This window comes from Rutidosis leptorrhynchoides, chromosome 3 (assembly GCF_046630445.1).
Source record: "Rutidosis leptorrhynchoides isolate AG116_Rl617_1_P2 chromosome 3, CSIRO_AGI_Rlap_v1, whole genome shotgun sequence".
NCBI lineage: Eukaryota > Viridiplantae > Streptophyta > Magnoliopsida > Asterales > Asteraceae > Rutidosis > Rutidosis leptorrhynchoides.
In genome coordinates, this window is record NC_092335.1 from 51,147,302 (window position 1) to 51,170,474 (window position 23,173).

At 36.0% G+C, this 23,173-nt stretch overlaps 1 protein-coding gene and 1 non-coding gene across 3 annotated transcripts; both read right to left on the reverse strand.

Annotated features, from left to right (window-relative positions):
* Window positions 1–3,681: 3,681 nt before the first annotated feature.
* On the reverse strand, window positions 3,682–3,767 carry TRNAY-GUA (transfer RNA tyrosine (anticodon GUA)). Its single transcript is given in 2 exon segments — window positions 3,682–3,717; window positions 3,731–3,767. It is a non-coding gene; the product is annotated as a tRNA-Tyr (tRNA).
* Window positions 3,768–14,742: 10,975 nt separating this feature from the next.
* Window positions 14,743–18,566, reverse strand: LOC139896098 (uncharacterized). 2 transcript variants are annotated; one of them, XM_071878682.1, is made up of 5 exons: window positions 18,486–18,566; window positions 17,704–17,777; window positions 16,052–17,590; window positions 15,617–15,779; window positions 14,743–15,503 (listed from the first exon to the last, which is right to left on the reverse strand). In XM_071878682.1, exons 1-5 carry the CDS (start codon window positions 18,532–18,534, stop codon window positions 14,920–14,922), a joined length of 2,409 nt encoding a protein of 802 aa, XP_071734783.1. In that variant the 5' UTR covers window positions 18,535–18,566; the 3' UTR covers window positions 14,743–14,919. The 2 variants fall into 2 exon arrangements, with proteins under 2 accessions (XP_071734783.1, XP_071734782.1); XM_071878681.1 differs by having other exon boundaries at window positions 15,617–15,821; window positions 18,486–18,565.
* Between the last annotated feature and the right edge of the window lie 4,607 nt (window positions 18,567–23,173).

The following is a 23,173-nucleotide window of genomic DNA, read 5'->3' on the forward strand; positions in this document are numbered from 1 at the left end:
TTCAATCCATATGAATGATATTTTTGTCTCTATGCATGGGACGTAAGTTTATGAGAAATGGAAATATGAAATTTTGTGGTCAATTAAAATTATGAAATGATTATTTATGTTAAACTAATGAACTCACCAACCTTTTGGTTGACACTTGAAAGCATGTTTATTCTCAGGTATGAAAGAAATGTTCCGCTGTGCATTTGCTCATTTTAAAGACAGTATTTGGAGTCGATCATCGCAATGGAACCAGTTGTTGGCGACTTCGTCCAGATGGTTTAGGACGGGTCCTTTCAATGTTTGCGTCCTTGCGTCTCTTTAAAAGATATACGCAAGGTGCGGTTTGCGTGCTTGCGTATGTTTCATGACATACGCAAGGTATTGTTTGCAAAGTTGCGTCTTATTTAAAGACATACGCAAGTTATTGTTTGCGTACTTGCGTGTGGTTGATGACATACGCAAGATTTTTCTTGCGTTCTTGCGTCTGTATGTAGGTCAATCCATAACACAAATTTAAACAACAAACTGAGACTGATAAACATAAACAACAAATTGAGACTGATAAACAACAAACTGGGACTGATAAACAAGCAACTAATTCTGGTCCCCTAATTCTGGTCTAAATCGTACGTTTGATAAAATTGAGACTGATAAGCTTGCGAAGGTTCGACTTTCTCTTTCGACTTTGACTTTGATTTTGAGGCTGTTTTTTTAACCCTCTGAGAAGTAGATTCACCGGTTAGGTCATAAGAAGCGCTACATGTTGTTCGGTTATGACCTGCTTGCTTGCAACGAGTACATGTTCTTACTTTCTTTTCAGTTTCTTCACCTTGAGATGGAATCCGATCGGTACTTTTTGGGCGTCCAGGTGCTCTTTTCTTTTGAATTGGGGGCTTTACGATTTTCAAGATCTTGGGCCCTGGATCGGACCATTCGGATCGATGGGGCAAAGGAAGGATGTGTTCGGAATATGTATTTATATAAGTTTGAGACAAGAACCAATGTGATACATAACATGTAACATCTTCCACTCCGAAGAAATGCTTGATTGTAAGAAATGCTCACCCGAAAACGGTTGCCAACATCATCACGTATATCTTTTGGATTATAGTCTCGATTTGCAGCTTTGAACGATTCCTTCAGAATACTTCCTAGCACCTTTTTGGAAGCATGTTTATTATTTCCCATAATTTGGGTACGTGAGCATGTGTGTACGTCATGCAATTTCTTTACGATGAAGTTGTCAGTGTGGCGTATTTTGTATGCACTACATTTCCACTCACAATTTGGCAACATGCATTTAGCAGTGAATCGAGATTTGTCAGACTTTACAGGCTTAATTTGGAAGTTTTCTTCAAGACATTTTGTGTATAGATGGTTTACAAAATCATCCTTGTTTAAAAAAGTTTGTCGAACTTTAATCAAATCTGATACTCTATAACTGGTTGTTATTTGGCTCGTAGATTCAGTCTCTTGGTCATGCTCACTCAATAGAAGTGGCATATTCCAGAATACATCCTTTTTTCTTCCTCTTCTTCATCTTCATCTTCATCTTGATCTTCTCTGTCATTTTCTTCCTCCGAAGCACTAGACGCGACAACTGATTCAAAAGGGTGATCTGTTTTTTTAATTTTACATACGTTCTCAACTCCATAGTTGAAGAAATCAAACTCTTCTGTGTTTGGAGGTGGTACTTCAGGTCGTGCTTCTTCCAAATTGGGTGTCTGAAGGTTTGTGCTCTCCTCGTTTGTTGGTAGGTTTTGTTGGACATCGTGTGTTGGTAGGTTTTGATGGACATTGTGTATTGGTAGGATTTGCACTGACTGTAAGTTTTCTGGGAGTTGATGCATTGTAACTTTGTCGACAATGTAAATATTAATAGGAGCATTTGATATTGCATGTTGTAGAAAATCACGAAAGTCTTCATAATCATCAGTAATATCAAAAACAAGATTATCGACAACATATCTCATTGAAACAGGAGCATTAGGTGGCAAATTAATTTTTCTAAGAACATTTTTTAACAATATTCTTCGAGTAATTAGTTTTTGGGGAGCAACTGGGAGTTTTAATCGTGTTCTAAAACAATCTAGAGGCAAATACATAGGTAAGTTATTAATAAATTGAAAAGAACCACCACAACATATATGAATAACAAAGGTTTCATTATCACTAAAACTCATTATTTAAAACAAAGAAAGTTACCTTAATGACGCTTGAAATTATATGATTTATGTGGAAATGGTGGAAATGAAGTGAAAATAGAGCTGGTAATACCTTATATGAATTGAAAAAGTTATCCGTAATAGTACAAAAATCGTACAAAATCTTATCCACGAAATCATGAAAATCTTATCGGGATAAGACGCAAGACACAAGACGCAAAGGCGCAAGTCGCAAGACGCAAGACGCAATACGCAAGGACGCAAGTCTCTTTGTTGCGTTTGTCAGTAACGCAAGGTCGCATGGTCGCAAGGTCGCAAAGACGCAAGGTGTCTTGCGCCTTGCGAGGACAAATTGTCAAACTTTTTTTTTTTAGGGCTGTCAGTCAACAAGCTTAAAAAAAAAAGGGTATTTTGGTGATAATCCCATAAAAAAATAAAAAAACTATTTGTTCGATCAATGAATATAGCTAGAAAAGTTGGACCAAGGAATTATCAAAGCATTCATTACATACACATACCGCAAACATGTCTAAATTATATTGTGGTCTGACCTTTTAGGGAGCCTATTGGCTGGTCTGGTTGATTGGTTTGGTTCCAATGGTCTCTTATCTTAAATTAAGAGGTACTTTACTTTTATGGGAAATTGTTAGTAACCAACTGATCATGTAGTTTATTGATATATTTGAATGAAAAGTAAGTGTGATTAGCGCTCGAGTAGCGTACACATTGTTGCATCAAACATCAAAAGGTGGGAAATAACTTATGACACATTTGCTTTGGTACTCTTGAATCCTTGGTAGGATTCAAATAAAATCTCCTAGTAGATATTTGATATTTAATATCAAAATAATATTACACAAAACAACAACAAACAAACAGCAATATTCAATTCTACATACAAATCTCCTAGTAGATATTTGATATTTAAAATCAAAATAATATTACACAAAACAACAACAAACAAACAACAATATTCAATTCTACATACGTGAGATATATGGGAATATACAGAAAATACAATATACATAAATTTATTAATGTGTACCCCGATAACGCACAGTATAATTAAGTCGAGATTACGATAATATAATTTACTATTTATACTCATTAACTCAATTTAATATGGAGTAAATTTCTTTAAATAATAATATAAATAAATGTTAATTACAAGTTGCCCCTCAACATATGATAGAAATAACCTTAGCAAAATTTGTAATTTTATACTCATAATATACATAAAAATACCTTCAATGATGACAGAGAATTGATATCATATACACAAAAATATCTTCAATAAGAAGAATGATGGCTATGTTTTATGAATTTATTATAAATAGTTAATTTTTTATATATAATGTTTTTTTTTCATACTTAAATTCAAGAGGTAAATTTATTAATAAAAATATATAAATTAAATTTGCAACTAATGCTTATTCTTGGCTTTTTTATAATTTTACCTTCAATACCTTATACGCTAAAATGGTTGTACACAGAAATTCAAAAATACATGTAAAATATAAAAATATCCGACCTGCCGGATTCGAACGAGCGACCTAAGGATGGCTATGATAACACTACAGTCCTCCGCTCTACCAACTGAGCTAAGGTCGGTTTGTTTAACTTCTTGTCTCTAATTTAATAAAATCTTAAAATACCATTAATGTAATCTTTGCAATTCGCAAAAAACAAATGTAGAAATCAATCATTTTTACCTGTAATAACTACACAACTGAGGATTTAAGCGAGTTATATGTTGAAGATTTGATTAACAGAAAAGGAACTGTACATATTGATAATAATCTTCTTTCAAATATATATGAATGCACTTCATGGATTGACCATGGTTTTTTTAAACTCTAAATTCAAGCTCAAGCTTGAATCATGAAGGCTCGTTAAGCTAACTTCTTTAACAAGAGCGTATAGTATCATCATCATGAAGGTATTTCATATGCCCGAGAGACATATTAAATTAACGTGGCTAATATGTTTTGATCCAAGTCGGGTCATACCCAATAACAAGCTTACCGACACCTTATTCGTATTTGATTTTAACGATTGGTTCATTGATCAAATACGCGACACTTGAACTTTAAGAAAAATGGTTTTCTTAAATATTACTTGATGTGTATGTATAAATTATGGAATAATTTATATAGTATGGATTTAATTATTTATAGGTTAAATAATTAATAAAGTTATGTTACATTTTATAAAATTGGTTTTATAAAATAAAGTAAACATAACTTATAATATGGAATTCATAAAATGAGTTTTATAAATAAGTATACATAATTTATAAAATGCAAGTTTATAAAATATGTTTTATAAAATCTAATTTTATAAAAACAAGTTTATAAAATGTGCATGTTTATAAAAATGTGTCTAGTTTATAAAATCATTTTATAATAACATGAGTGGCATTGGAAGTGAAGTAAGCATGCTTTGACTAGCCATTTAGAGTGGTTGATTCCATATTCAAAGTGCATATGTACCAAGGCTTTTGAGAGACCAAATACACATGCAAATACATCAAATACTAAGCAAAAAAAAACAGCCCAAAAACTCCATTCAGCTGCTGCTGCTGCCGTGGGTTTAAGCAAGGAGAAAGGGTTCTCAAATTTGATTTTTGCAAGCTATATTCAAGTGTTATCAAATCCTAACCAAAGTACAAGGTGTTGGTTACAAGTTTGAGGTATAATCTCTTGAGGTTTCATCCATTTGAAGCTCCATTCAACATCATCATCTTCATCACTTTCAACTAGCTTGGAATAGGTATAACATCTTATTCTTGCTTGTAGTTTGTAAGCATGTTTCATAACTTGATCCTAATTGGGTTTTAACTTTAATTGGTTAAAGGTTTACAAGTTTTAAATGGTAATACTTACATGCTTCCGCTTTAATTTGTTTCTTAAAATGTTCTAAGTATTATGAAACTAGTTAAAACCCAACAATGGTATCTAGAGCCGAAGTTGTTGAAATACGCTTCGAGATGGTTATTAAACTCACAATATATTTTGCATTTTATGTACATGCATGAAAGTAAAATGCAAAAATTATATGTTTGGGTGGGTTTGTGATGTTGGCCGAAATCTTGGACCCCAAAAATGGGTTTTGGGTTGCTCCATTTTGGTCAAATTTTGGTTGCATGTTGTTCACAATCTTAGCCTTGACCTTGTGTATGGTTGCATGTATGTTTGGTTGATTTAATTCATTCTTATGGTTTGTAATAATATTTATTCAATTGGTTTGTAATAATATTATTTTGGTTATGTAATTTATTTTATATTTGGTATGTAAAATAGATTAGGTTGTATTTTCATTTTCTAGACAAATGTATTAGGATATATTTTGTAATAAAATGAAGATACAAGATGAAGACTTGGAAGAACACAAGAAGGAGCATTTGGATGCAAGATTTAGTGGGAGATTTGAAATCTCCTACTTTGTATTTTAACCCCTTAACCGGTGACATTTGTTTTCGGCTAAACAAATGTCTACCAAAATGGCTAGATTGTGAACATGTTGTTTTGCATGCTTGGTTGTTTATTGTATGATTGTGGATTGTATGTTTGTATGCTACAAGTTAATCACACAAGTTAACAACAAACAAAACTAAAATTTAATTGGTTAAATTAGACGTTATTAACAACATGCAAAACAAAAATTTAAATGGTTAAATTAAAATGGTAAAGGACATTAATAAATGGTTATTAAGGACATAATAAGGATCATACATATAAAATGGTTTATATTAAGTAATTGGCTTAATTACAAGATATGAAAAATGGATTTTCAAATAAACCATACACTAAATGCATGTTGGTGTATGGTATAAAAGTTTTCTCAAACTAGAATTAACGAAAACTCAAAATCCCTTTCACTAACAAGGTAAACAAGTTAAACGCCATCCTATTGTGTGACACTTAAAAGTATTAGGGAACTCATGATGGGATAAAGGTCACCTAACCATTATGAGCAAACTAATATGATTAAGGTAAATTTCGCATGCTTGTGGGATAAAGGTCACCTAACCACATGTATGTTAAATTTACAAGTCTATACAAGTAGGACGACTTGATTTGGGAATCATGAACTTAGGGTCACCGAAGCATGAGGAACAAATAGGCGTTGATGGGATAAATATGCCATGCAAAAGGATTGCATGATCCCATACTCTAGAAGTTGCAAATGGATTGCAATTGTCATTTATTGACTACCTAGCTAAATCAAATTGCGGGATAAAGGTCACCTAACCGAAATTTGGTTTACCGTTGGATTCTAGAATTTAATAATTCAATTTGATTTAAAGGGTATTGAATGTTAAATTAAAATCGATACTTAAACGAACTTTGTTAATTTTGTAGATGGCCGCCAATAACAACAACAACATTCCAAACGCACCACTTAACCTAAACCACCTATCATTAAGGTCTCTCTTAGAGAAAGACAAACTCAACCATACCAACTTTATGGATTGGTTCCGCAATCTTCGGATTGTCCTCAAACAAGAGGATAAAGCGTATGTACTTGAGGACCCCATTCCCGATCAACCGGATGAGGATGATGAGGAGGCAATGGCCTTTTACGATAAGTATTGCCGCGACTCCCTTCAAGTCTCATGCCTAATGCTTGGGACTATGATTCCAGAACTCCAAAAGGATTTCGAGCATCATAGTGCATACGACATGATAACGCAATTGAAGGAGATGTTCCTACAACAAGCGCGTGTCGAGCGCTTCGAAACGGTTCGGGCGCTACATGCTTGTCGTATGGACGATACCCAATCGGTTTCATCTTATGTACTTAAGATGAAAAGCCTTATCGATCGTGCTAACCGTCTTAACCTAAACATTTCCAATGAGTTAGCCACCGATCTTATCCTTAACTCCCTATCAAAAAGGTTTGATCAATTTGTAATTAATTACAATATGAATGGGATGGATAAGAGCATAGGTGAGCTTCACGGGATGCTTAGAACGGCGGAAACTAGCATGGGTAAAAGGGCTTTACCCGTGTTAGCAATCGATCAAGGTGGGTCCAAAGGTAAGACCTCTAAGCCAAAGGTGGCTAAGAGAAAAGGACCCGCCTATCAAGGCAAAGGGAAAGGGAAGATGGTTACCCCAACCATCAACAAGGCTAAGAAGCAAAAGGTAGCCGAGAAGGCAAACCCCAAGGAAGACCCATGTTTCGGTTGCGGTGAGATGGGTCATTGGAAACGAAACTGTCCGGTTTATCTTAAGGAGTTGAAGGACAAGAGGGATGCAGGGCAAACCTCAGGTAATATATATATGGTATATATAGAGCTTAGTATTACTTCTTCTAATACATGGGTATTAGACACTGGATGTGGAACTCACATTTGCAATTCATTGCAGGGGTTCAAAAGAAGTAGCAAGCAAACGGGAACATCAAGTCTCTACATGGGTAATGGAGCCAAAGTGCAAGTGAAGGCTCAAGGAGACTTTGTGTTAAAGCTTCCAAGTGGTTTGGAACTTATTTTGAAAGATGTTTTGTATGCACCCGATTTATGTCGAAACATTATTTCCATTTCCCGTTTGAAACAATGTGGTTTTAATCTTAATTTTGTTAATGATGATATCCATATTTATTTAGATAATGTATTCTATTTCAAGGCTTCACCTTCAAATGGAATTTATGAATTGGTTCATGATGACACATCATCTAGTAGCTCAATGTACCATACAAGCACCAAGAAACTCAAAAGGGATTTAAGTGATTCCTATTTATGGCATTGTCGCCTTGGTCACATAAACAAGAACCGAATGCATACACTTCAAAGGAATGGACTTTTGAAATCAAATGAAATGGATTCATTTGATGTATGCGAATCTTGTTTACAAGGCAAGATGACTAAAGCACCTTTCAAAGGGACTTATGAAAGGGCTAAAGATTTATTGGGATTAATACATTCGGATGTATGTGGACCCTTTAAACCCATGACTAGGAATGGTGAAAGATACTTTGTTACTTTCATTGATGACTTTAGTCGTTTCGGATATGTCTACTTATTAAGACACAAGGACGAAACGTTTGAAGCATTCAAAGAATATCAAAACGAAGTACAAAATCAACTCAATAGGACAATTAAGGTACTTCGTACCGATAGAGGAGGTGAATACCTAAGCGATGCCTTCCAAGATCATCTTAGGAGTTGTGGGATTATCTCACAACTTACTCCACCCGGAACACCCCAACTTAATGGAGTTTCCGAAAGGAGGAACCGAACCCTAATGGATATGGTTCGATCTATGATGGCAAGAATGTAACATCCCGCGTTTTTCCGTTAAATTTAATTTTAACACCGTCTTTTTTTTTTAAAACATAATCTTTCGTATTTAAATTAATAGTTTCCGTGAGTAACGTTCATTATATTCCCGCTATTTAATTTTGACATCACCCGTTACTCGAGCGTTTTAAAATATTCGTTTGGTTAATTACCGCACCCGCTTTGAAACTTGAGGGACCAATCTCGTCACTTGGCCAAATTGGGGCAACTAGCCACCACCTCCCCACCTTCCTCACCATTCAATCACCTCCATCTCTCTCTCTTTCTCTCTAGCAAGAACACACACACAAACACCCAATTCAAACATTCATCATCTAAATTCGGATCGGGAAGCAAACTTCAAAACAAATTACATATTCGTGATCCTCTCTTCATCCTCTACATTTTGATACCAATTTCATCAAGTTTGGGTAACTTTCTAAAAACTCTAGATTTCTATAAATTCGTGTTTTTGACTTGAAATTGTGTTGGTTAGTGTCTATGGCTCGTGTATAACATGAATATATGATTTGTATTCTCGATCTTGATGTTTTGGTGTAACTAGCTTGAAAATGAAAAGTGTATGCTTAATCCTTGATTTTGGATGATCAAATGTTGTTAGATTGTTAAAGTGCATGTTTTAAAAGTGTTACTAGTATCATTAGCTTCGTTTTGATGTATAGGTTGATTAAGGAAACTCCAAAAACATGATTATTGATTTTGAGATGTTTGACTAGGGTTTGATAGTTCTTGACATGAATTTTTGGATGCTTGAATGCCATGAAATGTTAATTGTTAGTGTTTAGTAGTAATGTATGCTTCATTACTTTCGAAACGGCATATCGTATGTGTAAATTGGATTCCCGAATCATAAAATACGTTTTACGAACTTGAAACTTTGAAAATAAACCTTTCTTGATCAATTGACGAGTTTTCGGTTATTGTAAATGATGTTTTTGTTTGATGATATGTGGTTAGTTGTATTGCTCGTCAAAATACCTTTCCAACGATATAAGATACTTGTTTTGGATGTTTACGGTTTAGGAATTATGGGTATTTGAAGTTGGATTCGTGCTTGAGTGTGAAAAACTGACCAGAATTCTCTGCCCAGGTAGTGGCGCGGCGCGCCCCATTCCCGCGCGGCGCGCGGATTGGCCTGGCCAGATTCTGCTTTGTTTGGCGCATTTCACGCGAAATGTTTGACTAGCTATCGACCTCCGATTCACATGAAACTTGTTTTAATATACTTGTATATGAATATTTAGCATAGAAAAATAGTTCGGGACCCGACCCGAACATGTTGACTTTTTCGTTGACTTTGACCAAGTTTGACTTTTAGTCAAACTTAACCAAACTTTTATACAATCATTCTAACATGCTTTTATACTTGTTTCTTGTATGAAACTTGACAACGTGATTCACATGCTATACTTAATCGAGTCGTAACGAGCCATAGGACTAATTGAACACATTTCACCCGACCTTGTGTCGTAACCGGTTAATTGATATAACTTACTTGTTTAGGTCAAGGCTAAGCAACTTTCATGCACACGTTTACTTTGTGAAGTACTTTATACTCGTGCACTCGAGGTGAGATCATAGTCCCACCTTTTCAACAACTTTTATACTTTTAAATCGTGGGCTGAGAAAACATATACTTTGTTACATCTTGTACTACTTACTTTTATGTTTTGAACACAAGTGTGAAAACAAACATTCCACGTGCGAGTTAGAACAAAAATGCCTCAATTCGATTATCATTAGTTACACTTGCAGGGTGTAAGCGAGAACTTATATTGTGTGGCCATACGGGTTTAACAAACCCTCATTCGGACGGTTCGCTACCGTTATGCGGATGAAATATATTTTTATGTTTTAGTGCGGGTTCTAGCACTGTGTGATGGGGTAACGTTGGTTAAGTTTTGATAATTGAGTGCTCGCGTATAACAACACTTTTGGAATGCAAATGATTTGGATAATCTACGTTATGGAAATACAAAATCTTGTGGTTCAAAAACAACGTTTAATACTTACTAAACCTATGATTTCACCAACGTTTTCGTTGACAGATTTCTCTATGTTTTTCTCAGGTCTTGCACGATATGTGAAACATGCTTCCGCTTACTATTTGATACTTGCATCCGATGTCGAGTATACATGCATTTCATGGAGCGTCTTTTGACTTTACTTTAAACCGTGTCGCCTAGATTTCAATCGTATCTATAACGTTGTAACTTAACTTTTGGTTGAACAATTCTTGTAAACTTTGAAACAATCTTTATTTTGAAATGAAGGCGACATATTTTGGTCAAACGTTATCTTAAAGACTTATAATCAGGTAATGGGACCCACGTAGCCGACGCCGTCACTTGACGATTTGTCGGGGTCGCTACAAAGAAGCTCGTTGCCTCTATCATTTTGGGGTTATTGTCTAAGCTCCGCGGCTCGTATTTTAAATATGGCCCCAACCAAGAAAGTAGAACGAACTCCTCACGAGATGTGGTTTGGAAAACCTCCTTCTCTATCATACTTAAAAGTATGGGGATGTGAAGCTTATCCTAAGCGTTATGTAGCAAATAAGCTACATGCTCGATCCACAAAGTGTATCTTCATAGGATATCCCAAAGATGACATGGGATATTACTTCTATGATCCATCCGAGCAAACGGTATTTGTTGCTCGGAAAGCGGAATTCCTGGAAACCAAGTTCCTTATGGAAGGTGATGGTGAAAGGAAGATAGATCTTGTAGAGGTACAAGATCAAGCCGATGATACACAATTGGTTGGCACTAGTACTCAGCATGAGGATGTTGAAAATGATCAAGTGGATGATCAAGGTACACAAGACGTTCGAAGATCTAGTAGGATTAGTAATCCTCCCGAGAGATATGGGTTTCTCGTGGATGGTTGCTATACGGTTGATTTGGATGAACCGACAAACTACGAAGATGCTTTATCAAGGATTGATAAAGATAAATGGCAGGATGCCATGAACGCCGAGATGCAATCCATGTATGAAAACCAAGTGTGGGAACTTGTTGAGCAACCTCCTAGCTCTAAGCTAGTTGATTGCAAATGGATTTTCAAGAAGAAAACCGACATACATGGAAACTTGGATACATATAAAGCTAGACTTGTAGCAAAAGGTTTCACTCAAACTCAAGGGGTTGATTATGATGAAACTTTCTCGCCAGTGGCAATGCTAAAGTCTATTAGGATATCATTTGCCATTGCTGCTCACTACGACTATGAAATATGGCAAATGGATGTCAAAACCGCTTTCCTAAATGGATATCTTATGGAAGATGTGTATATGGTTCAGCCTGAAGGTTTTGTTGATCCAAAATATCCTAAAAGGGTATGCAAGTTAAAGAAGTCAATCTACGGATTGAAACAAGCATCTAGAATGTGGAATCATCATTTTAATGAGGAAGCCGAGAAATTTGGCTTCATTAAAAATGGTGATGAAGCTTGTGTATATAAGAAAGCTAGTGGGAGCACTATCATATTCCTTGTACTATATGTGGATGATATATTATTATTTGGGAATGATATTACATGCAAGGAGTCAAAACTTGGCTAAAGAGTTGCTTCTCCATTAAGGATCTTGGAGATGCACAATACATATTGGGGATAGGGATCTATAGGAATAGATCCAAGAAATTGATAGGTTTAAGTCAAAGTACATACATTGATAAAATCTTGAAAAGGTTCAAGATGGAAAACTCTAAGAGAGGTTTGGTACCTATTCAAAAGGGAACCGTTCTCAGTTCATCTCAGTGTCCTACCACGAAAGATGAACAAGAGAGAATGAAGAAAGTCCCATACGCATCTGCTATTGGGTCTATCATGTATGCAATGATATGTACTAGACCGGATGTGTCATGCGCTCTAAGCTTGACAAGTAGATACCAGAACAACCCAGGAAACAGTCATTGGATTGCTGTTAAAAGTATATTGAAATACCTTAGGAGAACTAAGGATATGTTTCTAATATATGGGTCTGGTGAGGAGGAACTCGCTGTAAAAGGTTACGTGGACGCGAGTTTCCAAACTGATCGAGATGACTCTCGATCACAATCCGGTTATGTCTTCATGTTAAATGGTGGTGCGGTCTCTTGGAAGAGTTCGAAACAGGAGGTTGTTGCGTTATCCACTACAGAGTCGGAGTACATTGCCGCCTCACTGGCAGCTCAGGAAGCTGCATGGATGAAGAAATTCATCGACGACTTAGGAGTGGTCCCTTCCATTCAGGACCCTCTTGAGATCTTTTGTGACAACGAGGGTGCGATTGCTCAAATCAAGGAACCTCGTGCTCATCAAAAGACCCGTCACATTGAGCGGAGATTCAACTACATCAGGGATGAGGTTGAAAAAGGAAAGATATGTATTTGCAAAGTTCATACAGATCATAATGTTGCGGATCCACTCACGAAGCTTTTACATGGGCCAAAACATGAGGGACATGTTTGTGCATTAGGGCTTCGATATTCTAGTGATTGGATATGATCTATTTTATGTATTGTACCGGAACGAAATTATTCAAACTCATTAATATAACTATGGTGTTAATTTATTTGAGTTATGTTCCTATTTTGCATATTTCATCCATGAATAAGCAATTATTCTAAATTTCCGTAGTCGATCACATTTGTGGGAACAAGTGTGAGGTTTAGACTATTATGAACTCGGATTGGTATACATTCATAGGTTGAATGTGGGGCAAGGTTGCAACCAAGGTTCATAGATATTTGTGGGAAACAAATATTGGAAGACCCGCTCTCAAGAATTACTGTATAGAGCCTTTGTGGTTGATCACATGTAATCTTGAGTAAAGGCGAATATCATTGTATCCTCTGACCTGAGATACATATTGGGTTCGGATATTCACCAAGTACTGTGCCTTGATTCTTTCCTTCGCTATTCTGAAACATGGTAGTACATAAGGAAGAACTCAGGTATATTACAAAGTGTATATCTAGGACGTATGTAGTCAAGATGGAATTTGTCCCTCTTATTCGTTGAGAGTCAGATGTCTGAGGCCTGAAAAGTTAAATCTATAAGAGAGTGATCACTCTGTATCTCTTGGATTTAACATGACATCTAGGACGAAAGGATATAATGAAAGATTCACCTATTCATGTTCGAGACGGGAACTCGAAAGGGATGATGTTATTGAATGGCACAAAGTCATAACATATTAGGGGTGATGGACGGTGTGTTAGGCTGTATCCATCACTTACATTAATTTCTTATGTTTCTCGTGCAAGTGGGAGATTGAAGGTATTTCATATGCCCGAGAGACATATTAAATTAACGTGGCTAATATGTTTTGATCCAAGTCGGATCATACCCAATAACAAGCTTACCGACACCTTATTCGTATTTGATTTTAACGATTGGTTCATTGATCAAATACGCGACACTTGAACTTTAAGAAAAATGGTTTTCTTAAATATTACTTGATGTGTATGTATAAATTATGGAATAATTTATATAGTATGGATTTAATTATTTATAGGTTAAATAATTAATAAAGTTATGTTACATTTTATAAAATTGGTTTTATAAAATAAAGTAAACATAACTTATAATATGGAATTCATAAAATGAGTTTTATAAATAAGTATACATAATTTATAAAATGCAAGTTTATAAAATATGTTTTATAAAATCTAATTTTATAAAAACAAGTTTATAAAATGTGCATGTTTATAAAAATGTGTCTAGTTTATAAAATCATTTTATAATAACATGAGTGGCATTGGAAGTGAAGTAAGCATGCTTTGACTAGCCATTTAGAGTGGTTGATTCCATATTCAAAGTGCATATGTACCAAGGCTTTTGAGAGACCAAATACACATGCAAATACATCAAATACTAAGCAAAAAAAAACAGCCCAAAAACTCCATTCAGCTGCTGCTGCTGCCGTGGGTTTAAGCAAGGAGAAAGGGTTCTCAAATTTGATTTTTGCAAGCTATATTCAAGTGTTATCAAATCCTAACCAAAGTACAAGGTGTTGGTTACAAGTTTGGGGTATAATCTCTTGAGGTTTCATCCATTTGAAGCTCCATTCAACATCATCATCTTCATCACTTTCAACTAGCTTGGAATAGGTATAACATCTTATTCTTGCTTGTAGTTTGTAAGCATGTTTCATAACTTGATCCTAATTGGGTTTTAACTTTAATTGGTTAAAGGTTTACAAGTTTTAAATGGTAATACTTACATGCTTCCGCTTTAATTTGTTTCTTAAAATGTTCTAAGTATTATGAAACTAGTTAAAACCCAACACATCAAATGTAAAAACCGAAAATAACTTCACCACAATCAGCTACAACATCATAAAAACTGTAAAGTCTGTAACCACAAAAACATCAAACCAAACTTGTTTATCAACTAAATTCGGTTTCTAATTTGATTGTCTTCCCAATGTTCCCCCATTATTCCTTCACCATTATATGCCTACAACCTAGATTATACTGTTACAATTTCTAGTACTAACTCGTTTACTAACATCTCCGCAATTTGCTTGCCTGCATCATCAATTTCTTTCACTGGTTGCAACCAATCCAGATCCTGGTCAATAGAAAATTCCTCAAAATCCTCACTTGCTTCTTTTTCTTGCTTCGCTAACACCTTCTGCAACTGATCTTCAAATCCAATCTCGGTCAACGCCATCTGGATACCTCTTTGACCAGGGTTGACCCACAAAAAAGATACCACGTTCATGGAAATAACAAATAATGCCTCGTGTATACGATCATGAAACAGCCGTCTGTCAGATCTTGATACAGTTGAATCTTGTGAGTATATCTTTTCAAGTTGATCGAATAACCACAGATCTTTAGGACAGTCTACAGAATACCATGTAGTCATGAATGTATGCGGGTCGTCATTGTAGAAACCAGAATTTTGTAGGAAATCGGTTACATAAGTACATTCCCAGTTGTCTGACTCGGATGCTGTAAAGGATGACCCTGGTTCGATTTCTTCATCATTTGGGCTATCATATGTTAATCCTGACTCCATCTTTAGCATTAGAAGTTGTTTTCTGAGCTCTGAATATTTAGAGATAGACAATCACTTTTCAAATGGGAATTTAAAAATAAAATAAAAAAATCATGATAATAATGGTATAGTATATAAGAAATAGAAGTTTAAAACCACATACCATTAAGTTGTGAAGTGACATTCTCAAAACTATCTGACCCTGATGATACATCTTCTGTAGTAGGATTATCGGACACCAAAATGTTACCATGTTGGTCTACATCGTCAACCTCAACCTCCTTTAAACCTTGAGATGACTCAGGCTCAAGCTCGGGTCCAGATAACTGAATGGAAACAGTACCCTGTGAGATTGAAGTAGATGGTTCCTACAACACCAAAAAGACAAACTATTTGAAATGAAAAACAAATATCATAAGTAGGAGCATGAGCACAACAACTGAATTTCGATTATGTTCATAGTATATTTTTAGCATCTTTGACCCAACAATTATAATTTCACTAACAAAAAATAATCAGTGCTAACATATAAACAGTGAAATACCAACAATTAATAGCACGTGTCATTAATAAAGAGTTCTAACATGAGCGCACGAACCTGTAAATTTGAGCTATCTTCATCAGTAGAAGTTGCATTTTTGGTAGCAACTTGAATATCAGGAATCAGTAACTCTTGATCATCTGGATCGGCATCCTCAAAGTAGCTCTCAGTTAGTTTTCGGTTGGAACGTCTTTCTCTTGAGACATAGTCAATCTCGGGACTACAGCACGCATGACATCTTACACCGTATCTTACTTTTCTGGATCGTGCATCTTCTGTTTGGATAAAATTACCCTTCACTACCTTATTCTTCCCTCGATGAAGGGACTCATTATGTATCATTATCTTCACATCACCATGAGCTTCAAGATAGTCTGTTTCTTTTTGATTTTGGTTTCGGAGAGATCTTGATCGCGATGTTCTTCTAAGATATTCATCATCGATCCGAACCGGACCCACTACATTATTAGGTACAGAAAGCATTTCTTCAAGTGTACTGCTGCTTTTTCCAACCACTCCCACATCTTTATACCCATGAGTCTTCAACCTGTGTGACATTCGCTTCTTTGCTTCACGACTCACATCGTATTCCAACATGTTAGATGACGAACGCCTGGGCAGGTCAATTCGGTCAAAGGAACATCGGGAAGAAACCGCCATCATTTCTGATTCACTATAACCTGAATCTGATATGTTAGAGTTGCAATCTCCAAATCCCTCTTTCATTTCACTAGTAATTTGCCTTGCAATCTCTCTAGCTTCTGTATTCTTCCCGTATACTTCAGGAGAATGGACAAACAACTGATCTCCGTAGATCTTTGCAAGATTCGGTTTAAGGACTACAATTCTTGTTGGAGAAACGTCAGTTTCATCATTACTTGTAAACTGATATCGTGATGCTCTACGAGAGTTACTAGTAGTGTGACATGAATATCCTAAATGCTCGTTCTCATTTCTTTTATGAGAAACGGGAACGTGGTACTTAGAGGTTTTTTTATCTTCTTTCAAGCCTTTGCCATGGTGCCTGTATCTGACTTTATTTGATGGTTTCAAAACTGTAATTTGGTTGTATGGATAAAGATAATCTTCTTTATCTTCTTGCTGATCCTGGCGCAGATAACTCAACATTAAGTTCGAGTTGGAGTCTACCCTTTCAAGTTTCGTTTTAATTGCAATCGACTCCCTAAGCATTTCATCACACCTTTCCTGGATGTATCCTAAATCCTGTTTCGTGGATCTCCTTCTTGCGCTGAATTCAGGTGAAGAATATGTATGATTTCCTACATGTGATGCTTCTGGATCTTCATAAACATCTTTGAAATGTTGCTGTTCTGTACTCGTCTTCGTATCTAACTTATAACTGAATGGCTTCTCGTTTCTTTTGCCGTTGCTCTTGTGAGAGTTGTCTGCCGATCTTTTATGTTGCTTGTGTATAGGCTGGGGAGACGGCAGTCCATCCAGACCCATCAACTTGGCTATAAGACTTGGTGACCGTTTTTTGGCTGAAGTTTCATCCAACATTTCTTTAGCTAACAATGTCTTCATTGGGGTCCCGTAAACTTGTTCAGAAGAGGTTCTCCCCGCTTCAAATGTGAACTACAAGCACAATCACTATACAGATAAGATATTGCAAAGAATGTAGAAAAATACTGTATGATGACATTTATATAATGTATGTCAAAATAAAGTTACCGTTTGCATATACTTACCAATTTCTGCTCAGCGAAACCATCACTTGGAGACCTCGGTTGAACAGTTCTCCGGTTTGAATTATCTCCATTTCCTAAAAAAAAATGTTTATAAAGTTAGCTCAACTGCACATTACAAAACTTATAATCAAATAGAAAAGTAGAAAGCTAAAAGGATAGCATTATAGAACAAAAAGTAGGTAGCATTAAGTAAAAAAGCAAACTATTTTAGTCTAAAGTATAAACCTTCCCTAAGACAAAATCAGGGATTCTATATACTCACAAACATTAAACATTTAGGTTAGCTAAAATATGCTTATTGGTCAGCCTTTTAGAGAACCATATTCTGCATCATTATCATCTTTATATTCAATATTCAATAGCTTGTAAAAAGGAACAAATCAACCTTAAAACCAACTCACTCAATAGACATCCCTAAATGTGAATACACATGAAAATAAATAAAATACTAGTAATAACAATAAAAATTGTGAATAATCAAACTCTAATTATCACTTCAACCATGCTGATCCAAATAATCAGATATACTAATTAGAAACAAAATAGCAGAGCAAGGTTTCAATTTTCTCCTAAAATGAGAAACCTATTTTTATTTTAACACTTTTTTTTTCTTTAATTTTATTGTTACTCAATTCATTCATCCTTAACTGAAAATAACTCATATTCTCAAAAATCAGCTTTCAATCTAACTGCTTAAATTTCTCAACAACCTAACAAACCTAATAGATACACACATAAACATACAGTGAATATGAGATAGAGATATTGAGAATGAGATTGACCTCCAAACAGGCAAGGTAAGTTAGATTTTTTTCTTCTAGGTCTCTCCATTTTCAACAGTATAATTTTCTGTTCTATTTTGAAGCTCACAAACTGGAGCAGCTCAAAAATGAGGGAGATGTAAAATTGAACAATTAAAAACTGTATTTCCAGCTCATTTCATCGTTTCAACCAAATCCTGCAAAAACACAAAATATCTGGTTAATTACATGAAAAATTGATAAAATGTAAAGGAGTGTAAATCCAAAAAAAAAAAAGGTTTTACATTATCAGTGGTGGCCTTACTGAACGTTCTCTGAAGAACTTTGTAGTACCAGTACCAGAGAGAGAGAGTGTGTGTTTGTGTATGAGAGATATAGAGGGAGTGAGAGAAAGTGAGTGCGTGTGTGTGTATGTGTGTGATTTTGAACTTTCAAAAAATAGAGTGGAGGAAGGAGGAGGTGAGTGAGAAATGTGAAAAAAGGTAGCTACGGGGAAATGTGGGACCGCATAGAGCTTCTTCTTCTTTTTTTCAAATATTTATTTATCAATAATAATTTATTTACTAGTATTTTTTAAGTTTTACTCCGTAGAATTTATCAATTTCAATGTATCAATATCAATATAATATAATATAATATAATATATAATACAATTTTTTTTTTTGGAAAAGCAGATATATTATTACTTCGCAAAAAACTTACAAAGATTTACATGTACATCTCGATATGTATTACATTCACGACACTAACCCTATTACAAATTACATACATTGACTAAGGATGCAAAGATTGCAACCATGATCAACCCGAACATGTAAAGGGTTAGGAATCAAGCGAAGATTGAAGATGGGTTGTGACACCACCTATGCCAATCGATCTTCATATTTTTGCATCGCTTTGAAATCCATTCGTAACTTTTGATTTATATCTCATTTAAAGCATTCGGAGGAGTCCAATTCGAGAGTTTAAACACCTTTTGGTTCCGATTTCTCCAAATAAGATACATGCAAACCCACTTGACCGCTTGTCAAATCTTCGCACCCGCTTCGGAATTCACATCCTTGTTGTTGTTGTAGTAGTCCTCAAAAGTTTGATGAAGCACGTTATGTTTGTCCCATCACGAATATACCTTATCCCAAATAACTTTTGCATGCTTACACGAGAATAAAGAATGTTCCACCGATTCAAGTTCATCATCACATAGGGGGCAACGGACGGAGTGAAGATCAACGCCCCTCTTGTCAAGTTCCAAGAGCGTGGGAAGTCTTTTCCGCTTTGCCCGCCATATGAAGATTTCTACTTTCTTCGGGATGAAATTGTTCCTCAAAGTTTCGCAATTTGTAAGGGTATTTCTTTGAAACAGTTTCGAGAAAATAAGGTCAGTAAGAACCTTTGTAGAAAAAACACCATTACCGCATAACGTCCATCTCCACGAGTCTTCCTTTGATGAATCAAAACTCAAAACTTGAAGCAAATTATTTAGCTCAGTTAATTCACCTCTAGTTCGCCCGTATGGTTCTCGCATCCATCCTGTATCAGAAAGCACCGGGGGAGACTGCCAGAGAACTCGATTGCTGACCGTTACCTCTTTTTCTTAATGTAACCGAAATAATCTCGGAAAAGCAGATTTTAGAGGCTCGTTACCGAGCCAGTGATCGTGCCAGAACCTAGTGCTGTAGCCATTTTCGATTGTTTTCACCACTGATCTTGAGAAATTTAATCCAAGCTCGTCCACCTTGTAACCTGTTTTGACAATATCTAGCCATAAACTATTAGAGCTAGAAACAAAATGAGACCCACCCGCAATAAGATGACCCGAAACCCCATAGATACTCTTGATAACTTTAACCCACAAGGAGGTGATTTCGGTGTTAAACCTCCACCACTACTTTCCAATTAAAGCCCAATTTTTACATTTCAAAGAACCCAAATTGAGTCCACCGTCCTCGAAAGGACGGATGACATCGTCCCATTTAACCCAAGAAATTTTTGAAACATCCCCGGACCCGCCTCAAAAAAATTTACGTCTCACACTCTCTAATTTGTTTACCACATAAGGCGGGGCACGGAAGAGCGAGAAGAAATACAAAGGCAAACTATTTAAAACCGAACCAACAAGGGTCAAACGTCCACCAAATGACATGGTTCTTGCTTTCCAATCCGCGAGTCTCTTTTCGAATTTATCAATGATCGGTTTCCAACTATCCATTTTCCTCATATTTGCACCAATTGGTAGACCAAGGTAGTTAAAAGGAAATTTTCCTACCTTACACCCGAACAAATTTGCAATACTATTTGTTTCATTTGCCCCAACGTTCAACCCAAACAGATTGCTCTTGTTATAGTTAACTCTCAATCCGGAAGTCAATTAGAAACATTTTAGAAGTTTCATAAGATTCTCAATGTTTTTTAAGCTCCATTCTCCAAAAAAAATCGTGTCGTCCGCATATTGTAGGTGTGATAAAATTATCTTGTCATTTCCTATTTCCACACCTTTGAACCGATTGTTTAGCACCGCGGATTTAGTGAGCCAATTAAGTCCTTCCGCCGCAATGATAAAAAGGAAAGGAGATAGTGGATCGCCTTGCCTTACCCCCTTTGAAATATTGAATTCCTTTGTAGGTGACCCGTTGACCAAGACCGAGATAGAGGATGATTTGAGACAAGTAAGTATCCACTTTCGCCATTTAACCCCGAATCCCATGATTGACATCATTTCCATTAAGAAATCCCAATTCAAGCAATCGAAGGCCTTTTCGAAGTCTACCTTAAAGATAAGACTTTTAACCTTTTTATGCTTTAAGAAATTAATGGATTCATTCGCGATAAGAACACCATCAATGATGTTTCGCCCTTTAAGAAAAGCACTTTGCTCAAAGTCTACCAAATTTGGAACCACTTTTTTGAGACGGTTGGAAAGTAACTTCACGATGATTTTGTAAAAACTTCCAATTAAGCTTATTGGCCGATAATCATTTAGGCTAGATGGATCAATCTTTTTTGGGATTAATGTTATAAAAGAGGCATTACATCCCGCGGAGATCTCACCATTTTGCCAAAATGAGTTAATAGCCTCCGAGAGATCCTCTTTTATGATGCACCAAATTTTTTTATAAAATCTTAAATTAAAACCGTCGGGGCCAGGGGCTTTATTACTAGCACAACTCTTAACCGCGCACCAAATCTCTTCTTCGCTAAATTGTTCTTCCAAAGATGCAGCTTCCGGATCAGTGAGCTTGAAACCGAACCCATCAGTGCCTTGTTGTGAATTAAAAGGGCCTGTTGGGCCTGCAGAGTGATTCTGGCCCATATGCAAATTAACTGAAGCCCAGTTGGCCATTGAAGGCCTGATGTTATTTTTTTCCTCGAAAATCTTAGAGTAATGCATCCATATCGCCTCTTTTATCTCAATCGGGTTTTCACTCCAAACCCCATTGACATGTAACCCACGGATGTTTGTCTTATTGAGTTTGTGCCGGATTGTTGAGTGAAAATATTTTGAGTTCTCATCTCCGTCTATTATCCATCTTATTCTCGCCTTTTGCTTCAACATGTTCGATTTAGTCTTTTCTTTCTCCACCCATTTTCGTCTACAATCTAACCACATGTTTTGATCTTCATTTGAAAGTTGGTTTGACTCAGCTTTTATTTCCCATTCACTCGCCTCCTTTTTTAGATCATTAATTTCTGAATCGAGTTTGCCATACGACACTTTACTCCATTTTTTTAGAGCAAGTTTGACATTTTTCAGTTTATCCAGAAACATACAATCCTTCTTATTCCCTGTGATAGGTTGGTTCCACGCATCTAGGATGATATCACCAATCTCTTCGCAATTAAACCATTCGTCGAATACTTTGAAAGGTTTCGGTCCGAAATCAATGATTTTGTCCCGGAAGAATCAAAGGAAAGTGATCCGAAAGTCTACGATCGAGAGCAATTACCGAAAGGTCTTCCCAAAGTTTTAAAAAATGATCTGTAACCAAAAACCTATCGAGTTTACTAAGCTTTAGTCCATCGTCGCTTATACGGGTGAAACGTTTCCCGTTAATCGGGATTTCAATCAAGTTGTTGCTCAAAATAAAGCTATTAAAACAGGTCGCTCTATATTGAATAAATTGTGAATTTAATCTATCCGAAGCCTCCCGTACTTCGTTGAAATCCCCACACAATAGCTAAGTCGTATCAATATTACTGATGAGACTCGACAGTGAATCCCACAATAATCTTTTCCCCACATCATTATGTGGGCCATAGACATTTACTATGATTGATTCCACTCCCGACTGTGACCAATTCCCACGAATATCTTGGAAAAATTCGTTTTCCATGGCATCCTTTACGACAAAACTACTTTTATCCCAAATCATCAACATCCCACCCGAATTCCCGATAACATCTTTTTGAATAAACCCAAATTCATTTTTTCCCCACAAAGACTGTACCCACCAATCAGAGATATTTCGACATTTGGTTTCCTGGAAAACTGCAATGTCAGGCCTTTCAGAAACGCATAGGCTCCTGACCCACCCGAATTTTCCCTCAACCGCAAAACCACGTATGTTAAGTGATAAAATCTTCATAATTAAACAAAACAAAAACGAAGATAGGCAGAGGGATCTTACTGAAGGTTTGAGGTGGGCCACCTCAAACCGATGTCTTCACCAAATTCTCTTAAATCTCCAGAGTTAAAAGATGGTTGAGATCGA